The 18822-nt window shown below is 42.6% G+C and overlaps 1 protein-coding gene across 2 annotated transcripts in view; it reads left to right on the top strand.

Moving 5' to 3' along the window:
• Window positions 1-18822, top strand: part of cdh13 (cadherin 13, H-cadherin (heart)) — a 334841-nt gene that overhangs the window by 218944 nt on the left and 97075 nt on the right. For both annotated transcript variants that reach the window (XM_018726675.2, XM_018726674.2), the window contains one exon: window positions 888-1066. In XM_018726675.2, coding sequence (XP_018582191.2) covers window positions 888-1066 — 179 coding nt within the window. The remainder of the gene's footprint in view (window positions 1-887; window positions 1067-18822) is intronic.

Below are 18822 nucleotides of genomic sequence, written 5' to 3'. Positions count from 1 at the left end.
AATGTGTGTGTGTTTTGCTAAGAGGAAAAACCCATTCTTCGATTCATGTGATCTTGCTAGTGGATGCAGAGCATATTAAGTGTTTTTTTTTTTTTTTTTTTTCCTCTAAAGCTTTCTCTTAAGTTGTCTGAAATGCACATAAATGTTCTTGACAAAAGCAAAATGCTTTTGGGCAACAATGGTTTCTCTTGCACAAGGTGATTAATGGATAGTACATAATGCAGTCTGTACAATGGCTGTGCCCTGGAGTGTTACGCAGCAGCATGTTGTTAACCCAGACTAGTGGACGTTTTGTTACAGAGTTGTCCTCTGTGGACAGCTCTGTGTCCGGGGCCTTGGTGGCACTAAGCTACAGCAGTACGGCCTACAAATTTGTGTGAAAGTGCCATTTACTGCAGCGAGATGGTGACTGCCTAACAACAGGGAGCGTAAACGTCAAGTGTCGCACAGAAAAGTGGAGGTGGCCATGCAATGTTGTAGGGAGGTTTGTACAGAAACAGGTTTTATTTGCAAGATAAAAAAAAAAAAAAAAATCAGTTTAAGAGTGCGACAAGGGAGGTGTGGTGGCCAGTTCAGCTGGTTCTCACTGTGTCGCAGGTCTGGGGTTCGAGCCCTGCTTGGGGTGCCTTGCGACGGACTGGCGTCCAGTCCTGGGTGTGTCCCCTCCCCCTTTGGCCTTGCACCCTGTGTTGCCGGATAAGGCTCAGGCTCGCTGCGACCCGGCTTGGAACAAGTGGTTGTTGACAATGGATGGAAGGAGGAGTGTGGCAAAGAATATCCTCCGAATATCATTTGCTGTTAAAACTCTGGTCTTTTTGATATACTCAAGTGCTCAGCCTGTTGGCAGAGCAGTTAACCGGTCTTTTTCTTTCGTTTTCTTCCTCAAGGAACCACGGTTATGACCATGACTGCATATGACGCTGACGACCCTAACACGGAAAATGCGGTTCTGCGGTACCATATCTCGAAGCAGTCCCCTAGCAAGCCTTCACCCAACATGTTCTACATTGACCCCGAGAAGGGTGACATTGTCACTGTGATATCGTCCTCACTACTTGACAGAGAGGTAAGTTCTGCCCACTTGTCCATCCCCAGCATACCCACTATGCCCTTTAGCATCCATAAGGCAGTTGCACTGCAGCTTGTGGAGTGATGTGTTTGTGCTCCTGTGTTGAAGTGGTTGCCGTTATCCCAAATAAAGGGTCTAGATCTGATTGTGGAGAATGTCAGCGACTACATGCTAATGAGGAGGGCTTTGTCAGTCTTGGGGTGACAACAGAACATGGGATGATTACTTTTTTGTGAGGTGGCAAATGCCAAAAGATTGAATTGCAGTACTTGTGGATGAGGAATATTAGATGTTGTCAGTTTGAACCACAGTTCAAAGAAGTGCTGATGGCATGCGGGCAAGGACCTCGCACCAAAAGCTGCACAATTTTTTGTCCTTCATGTTTTGCTTATATCGGCATGATTAATTGTTGGCAGCTGAATTAATCAGACCTTCCTTCTACCTCCCAGAATTGATTAATGATTAATAAATACCTGTGTTTCTGAAATAGTTTACCAAGTGGTCTGGTATCATTATCATTACATCTTTTCTAAATCCAAGGCTTATGATTTTTTTTTTTTGGTTCCCTAGGTGTAAGGATATGAGTTAGTATTTTTTGCATTCAGGTGTTACTCAACAGATGTGAATCCAGATGTGCTGCTCTTAGACAGGAGAGGTCCCCGCAGTGTTCCTAGGCAAAAATGTTTTTATTCCACATTTATTACTTAAAGCAGCTGAGATTCCGGGCATGTTGCCTGGTGTCCAGGGAGAATCAAGGCATGTTGCTAGGTAACAGGTGCAATCTCGGATTAGCGAAGTGGTCGATGAAGATCGTTTCTGTTGCCTCCACTGGTAAGGCTGTGGGTGGGCCTCAAATGAGCGTGACTAAAACTTTTCACAATTTGGAAGTGCTAACTTTTAGGCTGTGTGGGAAGGATTAAAAGTCACCCCCTCAAACCAGGCCCCCCACCCCCGTGTGACTCCCTTAATTTATCAAACAAAACTCCAGTTAAGCCTCAGACGCACGTGGGACTTCCATTCAGCAGGTTTGGCTGCAGCTAAGATTAGCAACAGTCTGGTCAGAAACAGAGATAGAGGTGAAGAGGCATTCCTTGTTCTACCAATCAGCCTTGAATTCTGTCTTCTCTCGGGAGATGGCAATTCTGACAAAATTGGAAAATCAATATAGCTACATTTAAATCAAGTTGATTTTCCTTCCAGCTTTACTCTCCTGGGCATTACACTCTGCTTAGATATGCACATTTATTTCCACTAGATTTATATTTTTCCTTCATCTCTGGGACTGCAGTCATGCATCCGTCCAGCCGTTTCAGCATCCCTTTGCTTCCGACTCAGGATTTGATTGTTGCCAAATAATTTTGTAGTAATCTAAATCACTTTTGTGAAGATCCAAAGCATCAGTGCAGTAATTCATGAGATAAGGCAGGGACACAAATGATAATTTTATTCTGCTTCCAAATGCTACATAGCTGAGGTTCACTGTGAGAGACCCACTCCTGTCAAGCTGACGCTTTTCGTCCCTTATGCTGAACATCTTTGCCATCACCCAGTGTATCTAAAGCCAATTTCATCTCTAGATCATTCTATACAGGGGATGAAAATACATTTCAGAGCTTCAGTTCTGTACTGCAGTTCTCTGGCCTGCCTCTAGTCCCTATACAGACAAGCTTGAAGGTCTCCATATGTGCCAGGTTGCTATGGCAATGCCCCTCTTATTGAAAGACCCCTCCAGCTGGTTTTATCGTGATCAGGCAGCTTTGTGCCCTTCACAATGTGGGATCACTTTTAAGGCCTTGATTGCAATCGAATTTGTTAAGCAGAGGTTTCTCATTTGTATGTCGCCGTAGGCATCTTGATAGTGGCTACTAGCACTGATGAGGGTGTGTTTAGGGATTTACTTAATGCTTCTCAGTGCCTGACATTTATTCATTACATGAAGTCTCCTTCACACACATTGATACTGAGCATTTAGGTCCACAGCAGGCTTTTGACGTTAAATTGATTCTAAAATAAGAATTTTTTGTGTTTTGTTAGTCCTGTGAGTTTGTCTCTCTTTTAAACATTTGAAGAGAATAGCTCAGAGGAATAGCTCGCTCGCACAAAGCAGCACATTAGCATCAGTTTGACTCAGAATACTGTACTTTATGTGTGTAATATATGTAACTTCTGTGGGTTTTTTCCGTGTTGATGCTGATTAGATCATCTGATCAGCATCATGAGAGGAAAACCTTAAAGTGACCTCTGCAGGCCACATATCGCTTCCTGTCAAATGACCTTATCTGTTTCTTGTCCAGAAGTCATAGCCCCATCTAACATACCCCCACCCACTTTCATCCCATAACTCAGATCATTTGTTGCTCCACCCCGCTCCTCTGACATCTGCTCCTATATTATTAACACCGCTCCCATAACCTCCAGAACTGCCTTTACAGATGTTTTTCTGCAAGTGTGTGCACCCGTTCTCTCCTCTCGCAACACTTTGGTGTGAGCAAAGCTGAGGCAAGCCAGTCCGGTCGTGCCGCCACCGACAACGCATTGAGTGGGACCGTGTTGATTGGTCCCTTTGGAATCTGAGGGTTTCATTCCGGGCTTGTTAGGAGGGGGCTTGGGGGTCCATAGCGCCAACACCGAGCTCGCTTCAGCATCTCGCGTCTAATTAAGCAAACAGACTTTGTTCTAACTGTGCGCTGCCCTCAGGCTGGGGGTTAGCTGCAGCCCAGAAAAAATGAACGAGAGCCAGAGAGGGGCCCCACACAGTTCATTCTTGGGATCTGTTACGAAGGAGAAGAATCGGCCAAGCTCAGCTGACCTGGCTTTACACGCCCTTCCGAATCCCGGGGGAAGCTCCTGAGCTCCTGCGGCTCGCTGGCCTGAGCTAATGAGCCAGTTGTTACAACGCTTTGACCAGTTCCGAGTCCTGCACTACATCACAGCCACCCAGTGAACTGGCTGCTACTTGTAAGGTTCTTTCTGTTAAAACTGTTCTGGTGCGTGTTGAATCAAGAGTGGAACTGAACGACTGCAGTGCAGGAATGATTGCAGGTAGCAGATAGTACGATTGAAAACTCTGGAAAAGGGCATGCACAACTCTCTACACTGGCTTGAGGACATTCCTTTGGCCCAAAAAGCACTGATCCAGATTGAACATCATTGAAATGGTCTTTCTTGTCCTGCTTGGCAGTTAAACATGTCCATATGTCCAGAAAGTTGCAAGTTCAAATATATTGTCCTTCCCAAGTACTGAAATTCTCCATTCAAATGCCTAACCTTTTAAATGTTGGGAACTGATTTTATCTTTCAAGTGGAATAAGCACCAAAATAAAAACAGTAATTGCCATAAAAAGTAAACTGTCTTTTTCTGGACCAAAGACCAGAATATGAAGTGATATCCATGGGCGGCATGGTGGAGTAGTTAATACCATTGTTGTCTCACAGCTCTTGGGATGTCGGTTTGGATGTGAGTTGAAATCTGCCTTAGCCTTCCACAGTGCAAACATGTGTTTCAGGTGAACATACAGTATATGTGTAAATTAATGTGTTTTAAATTACTCTGCTCTGTATATAGTTGAACAATTACAGTAGTTATAGTACTCCTAACATTCCAAATGGCCTTGGAGAAAGGTGCCAGTTTATTATTATTAGTATTATACATTCCAGTATTAGTTGCAGTATACTTCTCTTATCAGTGATTGTCAGATAGATGGATCACCAACAAAATGTGTCAGAAAAGGCAGCAGGTCTGCACCCTTTGTTAAGCATTTTCTGGTTTACAAGGACTTATGGCAGTTTTTCATTTGAAAATTCAAGCTACGGTGACCATTTGAGATGAAGTTGGGTATATGGTAGAGCAGCCACACCCCTGGGCTGCTGGTAGACCCTGTGTGTCTTCACATGGGATGAGTTTTTTCTACTACTCACCAGTCTGGACCTGACATATTTTCATACTCTTGTATTTTCTTACAGAGTGTGTGTGTGGTAATACAGGGGTAAACAAAGTAAAGATGTTACTCCAACATGTCAGTATTACAGTATGACTAACGACTTGCTAAGTCAAAAGAAATTTGTTTTTCAGGTAATTAATTGCTCTCTGGCAAATAATTAATTTACCGGACAACAAATGAATCCTCGTGAAGGAGAATACTAATTTGCATGACTAATTTGTGGCTCACAATAGAATGGTAGCAAAAGTAAAGAAACTCAATTACCTTCGTCGTTTGCTAAAGCTGTGTAAGGAGATGTCTAATATTGACTAATAAATTTAATCATGCTTCAGTAACAAAGGCTTGTTGGTGAAGAAAGCTACTCCGGAGTGGCTTTGGGTTTGTTCCCCACATTAGTGTAAACACCTGTTTAGGATTTTTAAATTTAAATTAAGAAACAGAAAAAAAAAAAAAGAAAACAAAGTCACCTTGCACTCAAAGCACCCAGCTTTGAATCATTCGTCCTGCTGTTGTACCCTTGAGAAAGATATTTGCCCTGAAATTTACATTTACATTTATTCATTTAGCAGATGCTTTTGTCCAAAGCCGCGTACATCTCAGCAATGATGCAATGAAAATTACCAAGTTGTATAAACTGGTAAATCATTGTAAGTAGGTTAGTATACAATCACAGAGCTGTAAGTCCTCTTGAGTAATAGTTAATAATCTAGAGGCATTATGGGAACTGAGAATAAATTACAGGTATTATAAGCACAGCAATAGAAACAAGGAAAAGTCTGCCTGATGGTCACTTCATGTTCAGCATGGAAGAGGTAATGCCACATTTCTCATTAGGTGCTGTAGGCACAGTGCCTAGGGCCCACAAAAGTTTTACATTTTATAAAGTAGAAGAAAATAAGGGGAAAAATCTTATGGTTAGATTTGTGGGTCAGAAATTTAATTTAGTTTAACTAAAACTTCAGCATTACATTTCAAAAATACAATTCCAGAATTTTTAGAAATTTCCTAAGAACTTTTCTTTCTTCACCTTCTCTGTCAGTCACGTTTTACCATTAGAATAGTTTACAGTGCATTATATCAGCTGATATAATTCATTTTGGCGTTACCACTCTTTGTACATTTTGGAGTGAAAGTGCCCAGGGCTAAGAACCCCAAAACCCAGCCCTGGCAGGGGGATAATCCCACTTGGACTGTGTGAGCTCAGGGAATCTCTATTCTCGAACTGCTTTCGTGGTGTGAATACACACCCCAGAGGACGGATGAGTTACTGAACTGCAGGTTAATATCCTGCCCTCCCCTAGCCAGCCGGTTTACTCCTGCGTACCATGGCGCTGCCCTGGAAGGTTACACAACTCAGAATCCGCTGTCATGTCAGCTCTCGGTGTGTGAATGCACGACACGGTGTGCAGCCATGTGTCTGTCCATGACTCACCATGCCACTCTGTTTTCACGGACCCGCTGTTTCCTTGCTCGCGCTTGCATTAAGTCCCTTGTTCAGTTCGGTCCGGCTCCACTCTGCGTCATTCCGTGGTGCGGCTGGCAGTGTGAATCTGCTGAGTCACAGTGCAAGCTTCGCCGGGTCGTGAGGGCAATATGTAGATGTGAGCTGTTCACAGTACTGGGACTTGCACCGGTCTCACTGTCCTTTACTGCTCTCTCCGGGGTTGTTGCATTGAGTTCTTGTCTGCTGATGTAAACCTCTAAAAGCTGATGTTGTGAGTCATTTAAAGAAAATGACTCCTTTGCTTTATGCTGCAACTGCCAAATCTCAAAAAATACATTTTTCTTTGTTCCATAGCACCTGTCAGGTGCCAATTAGACCCTGCACATGTGGTCTTGGTTTTGCAGCAGGGGGTGATGGGAGACGAATCAGGCCCACTGTAATTCCCATCCTGGACAGGCACCTAATAGGGCTGCCTAACTGGCTCTCTAATTCTACCCCAGTAATCTTGGACCTGTCTGCACCTGTGCTGGGGATCGATTGGTGTCTGTGTGTTGTGTGTGTTGGGGGGGTGAGAGTCTACAATGTGTGTGTTTAAATAAATGCTGCTGTGTAGGAGTTGTCACGTGGGCTTTCCAAGTGGTCCGTGTTGGTTCCCCCTCCACCGGCTGCTGCTCCCGTTTTCTTTGTTCCACTGTGAATCGATGCAGTTCGGGCCCCTTGTTAAAAGAGTGTGCCGGGAAGCGCTGGACGTGGCCACTTCCCCCCTCTTTAGACTGACAATGAAATATAAAAAAGGTGATGTAGGGAATGATGGAGACAGAGAGCGAAAGGGGAAAGAGACTCACAAAGGATGTTAACAGGAGCCTTTCCACTTGCCTATTATTTTAAATCTTTGAAGTCTAAAGCATTTGTCTCTTTATTTATTCAATTTTTTTTCTCTTGGTCTTGTTTTTTTCTTCTGACCCTGTGTAAACGGTTCAAATTAACAACAACAATTATTTTTGGAGAAAGGGTGTGTTTCATTATAGAGAAGAGACAGATATGTGCAAATGCCACACACACAGAAGAACAAGTTCTGCCGGAGGTTTCATTTCTATCCCAGCTTAAACTTCTAAAACCTCAAACCTCTGTAACTATGCACCAGCACTGTGTGAAAATTTTATTTGTAACTAAAAGTCTTTAGCAGCATCTCCTGCAAACGCATTCTGCTCAGTGGTCTAATATTGTCATACACATACACGCATAGCGATGGTGTAGGGTTAGAGCTGCCACCTTCGGACTCAAATGTCCCAGGTTCTAACCTTGCCTCCTGTTGTAGTACCCTCAGTCAAGGTACTTACCCTAGACTGCCGCAGTAAGAATTACCTAGATGGTTAAATGAATAAATCATGTTCAGTTGCTTTGGAGAAAATTGTCAGATAAATGAATACATTTCAGTGTTTAAGCTGTATAGTAGGCAGCAGTTAGCGACTTGCTGTGTTACGCGAAGACCTGGATGGGGCCTGTTGTCAGCCATGCAACTCCTGTTTCTCCGTGTCCGCTGCAGTGTCAACAGGTCTGTTGTACTGACGAGCATCACTGTGATGAAGTACACGGAGAGACGTAGTGTGATGACGGGCATGAAGCACGACGCCTCGGCTGCTTCTGGCTGGCTTCTTCGCTAAATGTGTGTCTCTCTCCCTCTCTGTCTCCCTGACGCCTCAGTACAGACATCCAATTACTCACAGGTCACATCGTGGCTATTTCATTCAGAGCAGCAATCACCCGAGCCCGAAACGGCCTCCAAATTGCCGCTCCTCCTCCTGCGCCCTCTCACGCACGCAAAATGCTGTCTTCAAACATGCTTCCTGGACTGCCTCCTAATCTGATCCGCACACGTAATTGAATGTCAGTCGTCACATAAAGATTCACTCCAGTTTTCAATTAGCATATTGGTCCCGGCATTGCGACAGAGACTCCAAGCAGTCAAAAATATTTACTTTTGCAGTTAGGATAGACTTATTATGGTAGGTAATCTAAATGCAAATAATAAAGTGTGAGTGTAGGGGAGGGTGGCAGTTATTGATATCATTGCGTTATTCCGCATATATCTTCAGCATATCAGTTCCTTTCATTCTCCTGCTATCATCCAGAGATTAGGGCTCTTTTCCTCTCAAACTGATTTGTAGTGATTGCTGATGGAGGGAGTTACCAGGAGACCTGTCCTTCTCCCCCATGGGGGTCCACCGAGTGCTGCCTTGCACTAACAAAATGACACATACGTACATCTGGCACAGCTGCATTTGGAACGACGCGGCCCTAGATCTGAGCTCAGTGATGGATGATGAAATGCCATGGAAACGGGCTGCACTAGGGGCTGCCTATTGATGTGGTCCATGGATGCCACCAGGCAGCTGGCCCACAGAGGTGTGGAAAGGAGCGGTTCCGAGTGGGCGCCTCTAAATGGACCTTGAGAACACCCTCTTTTATTCGGCCGCTGACATAATCAGGGTAGCTGTGCACATCTTTTACACCACTGGAAAGCGCTCAGAATTGACTCCTTTTACCGTTTCCTAAAGGGTGTTCTTTATCCTTTTATATACAAGAACAAGTTTGTCCTTTTATTTGCACAAAATTTTAAAGCCGAAACTGTTCATATTGTCTGATTCAGTTCTCTAGGTGAAGTAACTGTTCTCACCTTCATGTTATTTTTGTAGCACAGTGTCAAGACCACATGAGCAGTGAATATATGTGAGGGTTCTCTGTTTCTCTTAGGTATTATCCATTAACTTCACTCTTTCGATTAACAAATCTATGGAATACTTTGTGTTGTCATTTTTCGTTTTTTTTTTTCCCCCCATCTTTTTCCCAGTCTAGACCGAAAGTTTAGATTCAGCTGGCAATGTTGACAAACTGTTTTATGAACAGGGGCAGCATGTGATGTAGTGATTAGTGCTGCCACCTATTAACTCAAAGGTTGCTGGTCTGAATTGTGCCTGCTGCGATAGTACCCGTGAGCAACATAATTATCTTGAATTGCTCCAGTAAAAATTACCCAGCTGTATAAAAAGATCAATAAGTGTTGGTAGTTTAACATTGTCAGTTGTTTTGGAGAAAAGCATCAGCTAAATGAATAAATGCAGATGATACAACCTTCAATTTATTTATGAACATTAAGCAAGTGGTTTTGCAACATTGCATTGGTCGTATTTTAATTAGCTGCTTACTCCAATTATCAGTTTAATTTGGCAGTGAATTAACCATGTTATCTATAGATATATTTACAGATCCTGATGAATTCCCAGGCTAAATAATACATTTGGACAAGGTGACTGGAGTAAAATCAGAGTTAATCGGCATCTGTGAAACAGCCCTATAATTTTGGAATTGCCTTTCAAGTCTTTGCCAGCATTTGATGATTCATTTACATGGCCTGGCGATCTTAAAGCTGGGCCTTGTATTACTGTAAAATACATGTCTGGGTGCATCTGAGTGTGTGTCTCATGGTCTTACCTCTCTGTCAAAGATGGGTCTTTGATGAGCTGATTCTGCAAAGTTTACTGCTGTCATGATCACAGTTCACACTGATCACACTATGGGAGATTAGTAGAGAAGATAAACAAAGCAGTCTATGGAAAGAAATTGGTTTCTGCTTTTGGACCATCAAATAAAATATCAGACGCAGAGACTGTCCATGCAGACTGACAAACACACACACTTGCTGCAGTCCAGCATGACTGTTATGCGCTTTGTGGTTATTTGTACTCAAGGCAAAATCACTGGTCACAGTGTACTTTGGTACTGTTATACCTTGGCAACAACATCATGTCGATGAATGTTTTTAATTGATATGACATGTTGACATTTGAGTCGCTAGGTGGGGGAGCAGTGGGATGACACCAGATGCCTGGTTGCTAACAGCTGTAGTGTGTTCCTCAGTCCGGTTCTCATTAGCTCTGTTTGATTGGACCTCGTGAGAAGGGGCGACAGACAGTGATGGAATTTCCTCCTCTTTCCCCATCTCGTCTATCACGGCACTGTCCACTTATATTAGCGAGGAAATGAGATTTTGTTAATTAATTAGATTTCTGAGCGCTAAAGACAAAGATTACGTCCAATGAAGGTTAGGCATGCCAATCACTGCTTCTTTGTGGATGAGCATTCCTGGAGGTAAATGTAGCCCTGCAGGAATCTTGGGTAAAGAGTGCAGGTTGTTACTTTTTATCTTTTATTAATTGAGTGATACGGATTTGTGTGGTCAGTAAAGATGCAGAGGGAGCCAGAAGAAGGGAGATCAATATCTTCACCAAAGAGTGCTTCAAAGTCAGTAAAAGAGGAATGGGAAATGATGGAGGGGGTTGTGTGTATGTGTGTATGTGTGTGTGTGTGTGTGTGTGTGGGGGGGGCGGGTAGACGCAGAGAATTTAAAATAGAGAGAACTTAAGAACCGGACTCGGAAGAAATACGATCGAGCCCAGCCACAGTCACCTCCATCACTCTATAAACTTGTCACATTCTCATTTTTGGGCTGCTGGGACACACCCTGAGAGAATATACACTGGAGCACCTGTGGGCCTTTCATGCAGCACACTTTAGCAGGGTATCTGGCACCTGTCAGAAACACACGGTAGGCAGATATTCACTGGATAGAGTTCCAGAGACTAAAACCATTAGTAGAAGACAGCCCTAGTGTGTGTGGTGTGCTGGAAGGACAGGTTCAGCTGTCAATGTTGAGGCAACAGAGGCAGGCATAGAGTTTACCGCACCATGGTAAAAAGTACAGAACAGGAGAGGTACATTCATCTTTTAAAGACACTGGGTGACTGTGAGTGTTTCTTTCCTCCATGTAGAGAGCATATTGTCAGTTAGATGGGAAAGGAAGAAGTTTCCAACCGTCATGGCAACACATGGCACCACCTCTGCGGCCTTATGGGTGAGGAAAAGCAATTTAAAAAAAGTAAAAAAAAAAAAAAAAAAAGTGACCATGACAGATCAGTGTGGTCAATGTTTCTTTAATTTGAGATTGTCTCTGTTTTTTTTTTTTTTTTTTAAAAACTTTGTGTTGCATGAATGTCAGTCATTAAATTTGCAGTTCTGGATGCTCAGCACCTAGACGGGAGGCTTGAGCTTGCTCACAAGAACAGGAAAAGGACTACAAGTAATTCCAGGGACATTCTCCTTCTTTGGCCAGGTTCTCCTTTGAAAGGTCGGCTTCTTCTTCCTGTCCATTGAAAGGGACTCAAGGAGAGATCTGAGGGGCCCGCTACAATCATAATGCAATTTTTGGGCTCCCCTTTCTTGGATGAATGAGGTTGTCTGGGGGCCTGTCTCAGGCTTGCAGAGGAAGCAGCACGGGAGGGCTGCCTTGACTCTCGCCGCTTCCCTCACCTGCTCCACAGTCTTGTAACAGATAAGAAATTCAAGGGAATCCAAGCTCAGTTTCTCTATGGAAAGTGTCATACAATGCGTAATTGTCCCCATTTACAAGCGAGGAGTTAGTAAGCACTTGCCTTACACCTGTTGCCTCGACTTCGTGGCCTTATTCACCGGATTAAAATGAAAAACTACTCATTGAAATATCTGTGCCTTTTCACTAGAATATGACAGTGTATATATGTGTGGGAGAGAGCAGGTATAAAAGCACACTATGACATTCAGCTGAAAGTATTAAAGCCTTGATTTAATGCAAATTTGAAAAATTCAAAAAATTTTTAAAAATCTGATTCAAATCAGGGGGGCATGATGGTGCAGTGGGTTGGACCTGGTCCTGCTCTCCGGTGGGTCTGGGGTTTGAGTCCCGCTTGGGGTGCCTTGCGGCGGACTGGCGTCCCGTCCTGGGTGTGTCCCCTCCCCCTCCGGCCTTACGCCCTGTGTTACTGGGTAGGCTCCGGTTCTCTGTGACCCCGTATGGGACAAGCGGTTCCGAAAATGTGTGTGTGTGTGTATGTGTGTGTGATTCAAATCAGTGTTGCTGAGTTGAAACGAAGGAGGCTCCTGTTATTAGTCATCTGAAACATTTTTTCTGTAACGTGTCCAGATTTTGTGTTTGCATTTATGGGGAAAGTGCTTTATGACAATGTGCTGACAGAAAGTTGTTTCAGAGTACAAGTCTATTTGACTGGTGGACAGCACATTGGAGACAGGGTTTGACATGAATGGTTTACGCTGTCTGAGAAAAGTAAATTGCTTAAATTTTTTTTATAATGGGGCAGATGATACCTCTGCAATGGACAGGTAGACAAAAAATTAATGGAATATTAATAAGTTTCCAAGCCATGATTGGCAGTAATAAATTGTTTGATGTCACTTACTGTTGTCTTCCATTTCATTTAGAAATTGTTTTCTTGCTGGAAATTGCCCAAATTTGATTTAAAAAAAAAATAAATAAAGTAAAATTGCCCCAGTATCTTGTTATTTTGGGTAACTTCTGTGCTGGAACCATTTCGTCTGTCCCATTCCTTTCATGTGATGCCCTGTTTGCTTCAATTTAATTACAGTTTTACAAGGGCATTTTAAATCTGGACATTTACTTGTTGTTATTGTTTTCTGATAAATTCCAAAATTGGACAGGGAAAAATTTGATGGGGCAAGTAGAATGTACAGTGTACCTGTCCTGTAGACAACCAGAGAAAACCACAGTGATGCGGTTAGCTGGTGTAGTTATAACACTAGGTTCTCACAAGGTTCTCATTCTTTTCTCAGAATCCAAACGTCTTTCAGGTAAAGAGGTGGATGCAAATCACCATTAGTGTGCGAGCAGTTGTGCGAGGGTGTTTTCCAGTGGATTTTGGTCTTTTCAAGCATGTACCTTATATATGTATATATTCTCAGCCAGGGGAGCACGGTGGCACAGAGGATTTGGCTGGGTCCTGCTCTTCGGTGGGTCTGGGGTTCGAGTCCTGCTTGGGGTGCCTTGTAATGGACTGGCATCCCGTCCTGGGTGTGTCCCCTTCTCCTCTAGCCTTACGCCCTGCGTTGCTGGGTTAGGCTCTGGCTCACTGCGACCATGCTCGGGACAAGCAGTTTTAGAAAATGTGTCCGTGTGTGTGTGTGTGTGTGTTCTCATCCAGGATGATGGGTTTCTGTGAGTTTGTCACCTGTGTGAAAACGAATGTGTATATTAGCACACCTAGTGTAACAGCTGCACTGCAATTAAGGTGTGCAATATGTGTATTGTCATGTTGTGTTAATGTATCAGTTTATTGAAACTGATTGTTTGCTTTTTGTGTTTGTTGCCTTTGATCTGTAATATGTCACAGCCTTGGATGTACAAAGCTGCTGTGATGCAAAAAGAAATTTCAGAGAAATCTGACAGTAAAATTGAGCCAGGTTGTATTGTGCTGTCTGTGCATCCAACAGGTGGCTGCAGGTCACTGAGACCTGGTTGCCATAGTGAAAATGGATGGAAGGGTGAGCTGGTATCTGATAAGAGTCCCACAAGACCCAAGTTATGTATAGAACAAACCATACCCCGTTGAACCCAGTGTTGGACACCACTTTCACTTGTGAATGTGTCTCAGTACTTTATTAATGGCTGCATGGGCAGCCATTCTCAACTGCCATGGCTGTCAACGAGGACGGTGCACATCTGGACTAGTGTATAGTGTGGTATCAGACGAGTAAAAAGGTCCGTTTTGCCTTCTAGATTAAAGGTCTCTTTGTGGTGATCTGCTACCATCTATTTACACTCAAATGGGCTGAGATTTTTCTGCACTTTACTGGGGGATGAAAACAACCTTTTTTTACTTCATAACCACCCCAGCTTGTTTTTCCATATTTAGTTTTTTGACTTTTACTCTGCTTATCTATTATTATCTTTTCCAGCTGTAACAACTGTTTTCTCTACAATCTTTACCTACACACTTTAAGTTACAAAGACCGCTGGCATTTCTCCAGGTCTGCTGAAGAAATGAAAGCACCACAGTACTTACACTGGCAAACTTCCTGTCCCTGTTTTTAATTGGTTTTATCACTTTGTTAATTGAATTGGGCCTCTTTATAGATCTGTTGACAGTGAGTGACAGAAAACAAAATAGTGAAATGAAATACTTTTTTTCTTCTGGTGTGCATTGCCCTTTTCTGTGGACTGAAATGGATGGAAAATGCAGTGCAACCTATGAATAGATGCTGGACACAGCTTTGATGGGTGAAAGGTTTATTATTTATTTTATTCCCGCTCATAATCATTCTTTTTGACACAAGTGCAAACATTTTTATATTGTGAGGGCAAGAAACACAGCGCAGCTGATAAGTTTTTTTTGGTGGAACTTTCTACTTTTAATATCATGGTGAAATGTCAGATTTCTGTGCCCCTGTGTGGGAAGTTTTGTTTTGCCATAGGAAATAGCAAACATGCACTCAGACAATACTGCAAGAAATCTTTACAGTATATGTGATTATATTGTTTTCCTTCAGGAAAGAAGCAAAAATAATATGGCGCGCAGCGCCGTGGGTTTGGATGGGGCGAGGAAGGACGCGGAGGCAGCGTTCATAACGAACGGTTTATTTGAACACCAACACAAAGGGAATAATGCTCTCGGTCCGACGACCCCTTTTCCTCCAAGACCTGCGCTTACAGCCAGCCTGCCTTAGCACCCCTCAGCTCTCTCTAACACAGTGGCAGCCAGTCAACCCACCATTTCCCCCCGACGTAACCCCAGCGGTTACGAACATTATTTACAAATTTCCCATAATGCAACTATTTACATTAAAGCAGTAACGTGGGTCGTTACAATAACTTCTTCGAAAGGTTCTCTCAGATATTGTTTCTTGTTCCTCAAGTTAAGTTAAATCCTTTCCTGGGTGCAGTTGTTTCTGTGCTTCATCCAGACACACTCGGCTCTCGCCGACCTTAGGTGCGGGATGTGGCAGGTCAGAGGTTACGAGCTCTCACAAGGAGTGCCATCAGCTTCTCTGCAACATCGCCGTCCCTGGCCCCTTAGCCTCTTGCGATTGACTGGGGTCTTTTTCCACACTTCGACCACCCCAGATAGGTGGGTGGGGGGACACATTGCTGGCGTGAATAAAGATCCCAAGAGCAGTAATGAGGTGAAAGAAAAAGGTATTAGTGCCGTCCACCATCGATGGTGGGATTCAAAGGTAAGCGGTCGAGTGGAAAGAAAAGCGAATTGTTTCCACTTCCAGCAAGGTGGTGATAGCCGTCACCATTAGCTGTAACCTAATCCTAGAGTGTTCATCATGTGTGCGTCGCTGCATCCCTGATCTTCATGAATGTTAATGGGAATAAAGCAGGAGCAAAGACGGCGCAAGGCTTGTTCTTCTCACCATCTCATTTTGTTTCTGCCACCAACAGATTTGTTTCTGCAGGCAAGCTGACACAACCACATGCAGTGTCACCCGTTTCCATTTTGTTTAGACAAGATCATCGTTACCCACTGCGATGCCTGTTCTCTTTACTGGTACGTGGGTTGGCATAGTAAAATATGATTGGTAGGTTTTTTTTGTGTGTGGTCCTCTATATATCTTACATTGGCCCTGAAATGTAAGGTGGTGTAATTTTGAAGTAAGTGAGTGAAAATAAGACATTAAAAGAAATAGAATGTACGCACATTTTAAGTTGGCTCATTGTGTGTGAGCACATTTCAATATTGGTGAAAATTTAGCATTGGTTATAAAAGAAAAACTTATTTCTAAAGCATGTGTGGTTCCTTGTTGCTACGTGCCATCAAGTCAGCGTAAATAGTGTCTCTTGAAATTTCTGTCACCTTAACCTTTGAGCTGTTCTTGTTCATTATAGTTGTTTATAAAGCAATTATAGAACACAGAATATCACCTAATGGCATGGTAAAACACTGAACCAACTTCATTCTTGGTCATTATCACAAGTTGTACACTGTTTTGTGGATTTTGTGGGATGCACATGGCCCCATTTACCAGAAATTATATCACCTAGTGAACTCCAGAATCTGGCATTTAATGTGCTTTCCTTGTTATTATAGTCTCACCAATTCATTTCCTCTGGCTTTCCAGATCTGACAGGATGCACCACAGATGTGTAAAATTTGAATAAAATAGATAAAATCCAGTGAAACGGGTGATCATTAATTTTACATTTCAGATGCCTAGAGCAGAGGATGTCATGAATCCTTATGACAATCAGATGAAAGGAACCGTTATTATGATAGCAAAAAGTTGTAAATGACTCAGATTTGACCAGAATACAACCTGAGGGCTGAAGTACATCGGCGCTTCATGTATCTCCTATGTGTATTGATTATATTTATATATTGTATTTATTTTTTTAAATCTTACAAATATGTCTAATATATGTTGGTGAATCATTTGTCCTTAGTTTTCCCATTTACTTTATGTACAATCTGTGAATCCACTCAGTCTTTCTTCAGGATAGAGCACTACATAGGAATAAATTGTGCATGCATGCAAGGTGCCAAGTCAATCCTGACCCATAGCGACCACTTGCATAGTTTTCAAGGCAAGTCAAAGGAGGAACAGAGGATGAATAAATTGTACTGTACTATATTTTGTTGCTTTGGGCTCCATGGGAAGAATTGTCAGGTCTGATCCTTATCCTTGTCGCCACTGAAAAGCCAAACTCTTTGACCTGTGTCATGTTCTCTCATGCAGAGATATCAGATGCCTTTAGCAAAGTGTTAGGACAAGGCAATAATCATCAGTGTGATAAATGATGATGCTTTATGTAACATGCATGTAGCAGCATTCCTTGATAACAGGCTTGAAATAACAGGCAGCTGTTATACCACACACCTCTATATCTACATACCATGGACAGGGAGAAGTGTGCCATTAATTGCAGCTGTATATTTGCACCTCACTAAAATAACTTGATTAAACTTTCTTTTGTTTTAGTGTTTGCATTTAATTTTGCCTTATGACTAACTGTACAGATTGTAAGTGTAATGTGTTTAAGTATTAATGACCAGGTTTCAGGGTGTGAGCTAATGATGAACCATTTACTCATGCTGCATGCATCTGTGTGTTTGTGGTTGTCTTGAAAAAGCCTAATACAAAGTTTAAACATGAAAATGGTTTAATCTTCTTGCTTAAATGTTACTGTAGCTTTGATAGCTGTATCATGGGGATTATCAGAGCACAACACATTCTGGTGTCATCGGTCTCTTCCAGCACAGAGTAACCTTTTCAGAAGAGAATAGAAGTATAAAGCACAATCCACAAAAATGGATTCCTGAGTGTGAAGGAAAAATCAGGCACTCAGAACTTAAGTGGCATGAGTTGACATTTTTATAGTAGTTATGATAATGTGTACTATTGCACATTTTAATCATGATTCATTACATCTCAGTTGCCATCAGGTTACATGTGTTCACATGGAATAATATATGTGGTTTTAATATCTTTTGTAAGTTGAGAACTCACTGTGTGTGTGTGTATATATATATATATATATATATATTTGTAGGAGTAATGGCATGTTCACAGGAGTGCTCAATGCAAAACTGGTGGTTGGGACCTTTTTAAAATTCAAAAGTCACTATCTAGAGGCTTTTGTGAGCAGCCTTTATTACCATCCTGGGGACTGATTGAAAGGGCAGGAGTGAGAGAGTGGGGGAGGATCGCAGGAATAATAACTTGCCGGTGCAGTGGATGCTTGAGGTCAAAGGTTATGGTGACTTGCTGTTACTGCTGGCACTCTGTTGGCACGGTGACAGGAGGTGGGTGGAGATAGGAGGTGCATCGTCAGAACAACCACAAATCTCATGGGCCTTGTGAGTCTAGTAGCTGCAAAGCCTTACTGAATTATACCGACCCCAAGCAGGAGTGTTTTTAACGAACTGATGGAATCCACAAAATTTATGTAGAACACCTCAATCCTCTTCCTGTTGATTTTGCATTCAGTTCAATTCATTTTTTTTTCCCCAAGTGTTTTGCTCACACAGTAACAGAGAGCTGAACAAAAAAATCAAGAGACGTAGCTGAAACACACACTATCCAACGTTCACTTTGGTTTCTTGTAACTGGCTGTATCAAGTTCAGCAGTTAAAGCCTACCAGACCATCAAAGGGTCTCTTCCTCAGCACCTACAGTACTTGATCACTTGCTACATTGCAACCAGACTGCTAAGCTCATTCACCTCTGGCCACTTGGTGGTCCCACACAAGAGGTCTCAAAAAAAAAACAAAAGTCTGAATGTTCTTAGTTCGGGCTTCAGTGTGGTGGAATGATCTCCCTCTCTCCCACAAAGCTGCTGAATCCCTCTCAGCATACAAGAAGGGTGTCACACATCTCTTTGAGAGTCAGTTCTCCCCATCTCCTCCATAAAAAAATTGTACTGTCTACCAGTTCTACAGCTACCTGTGTAATATATCGTCAGTTAAAATGTGACTTCAGACAATCTGACTGTACTTTGAGATTTGTGTATCTACAGCTAA

This window comes from Scleropages formosus, chromosome 7 (genome assembly GCF_900964775.1).
Source record: "Scleropages formosus chromosome 7, fSclFor1.1, whole genome shotgun sequence".
NCBI classification, from domain to species: Eukaryota; Metazoa; Chordata; class Actinopteri; order Osteoglossiformes; family Osteoglossidae; genus Scleropages; species Scleropages formosus.
The sequence above is the reverse complement of the archived record's forward strand: the minus strand, read 5'-3'. Positions and strand labels throughout refer to the sequence as shown.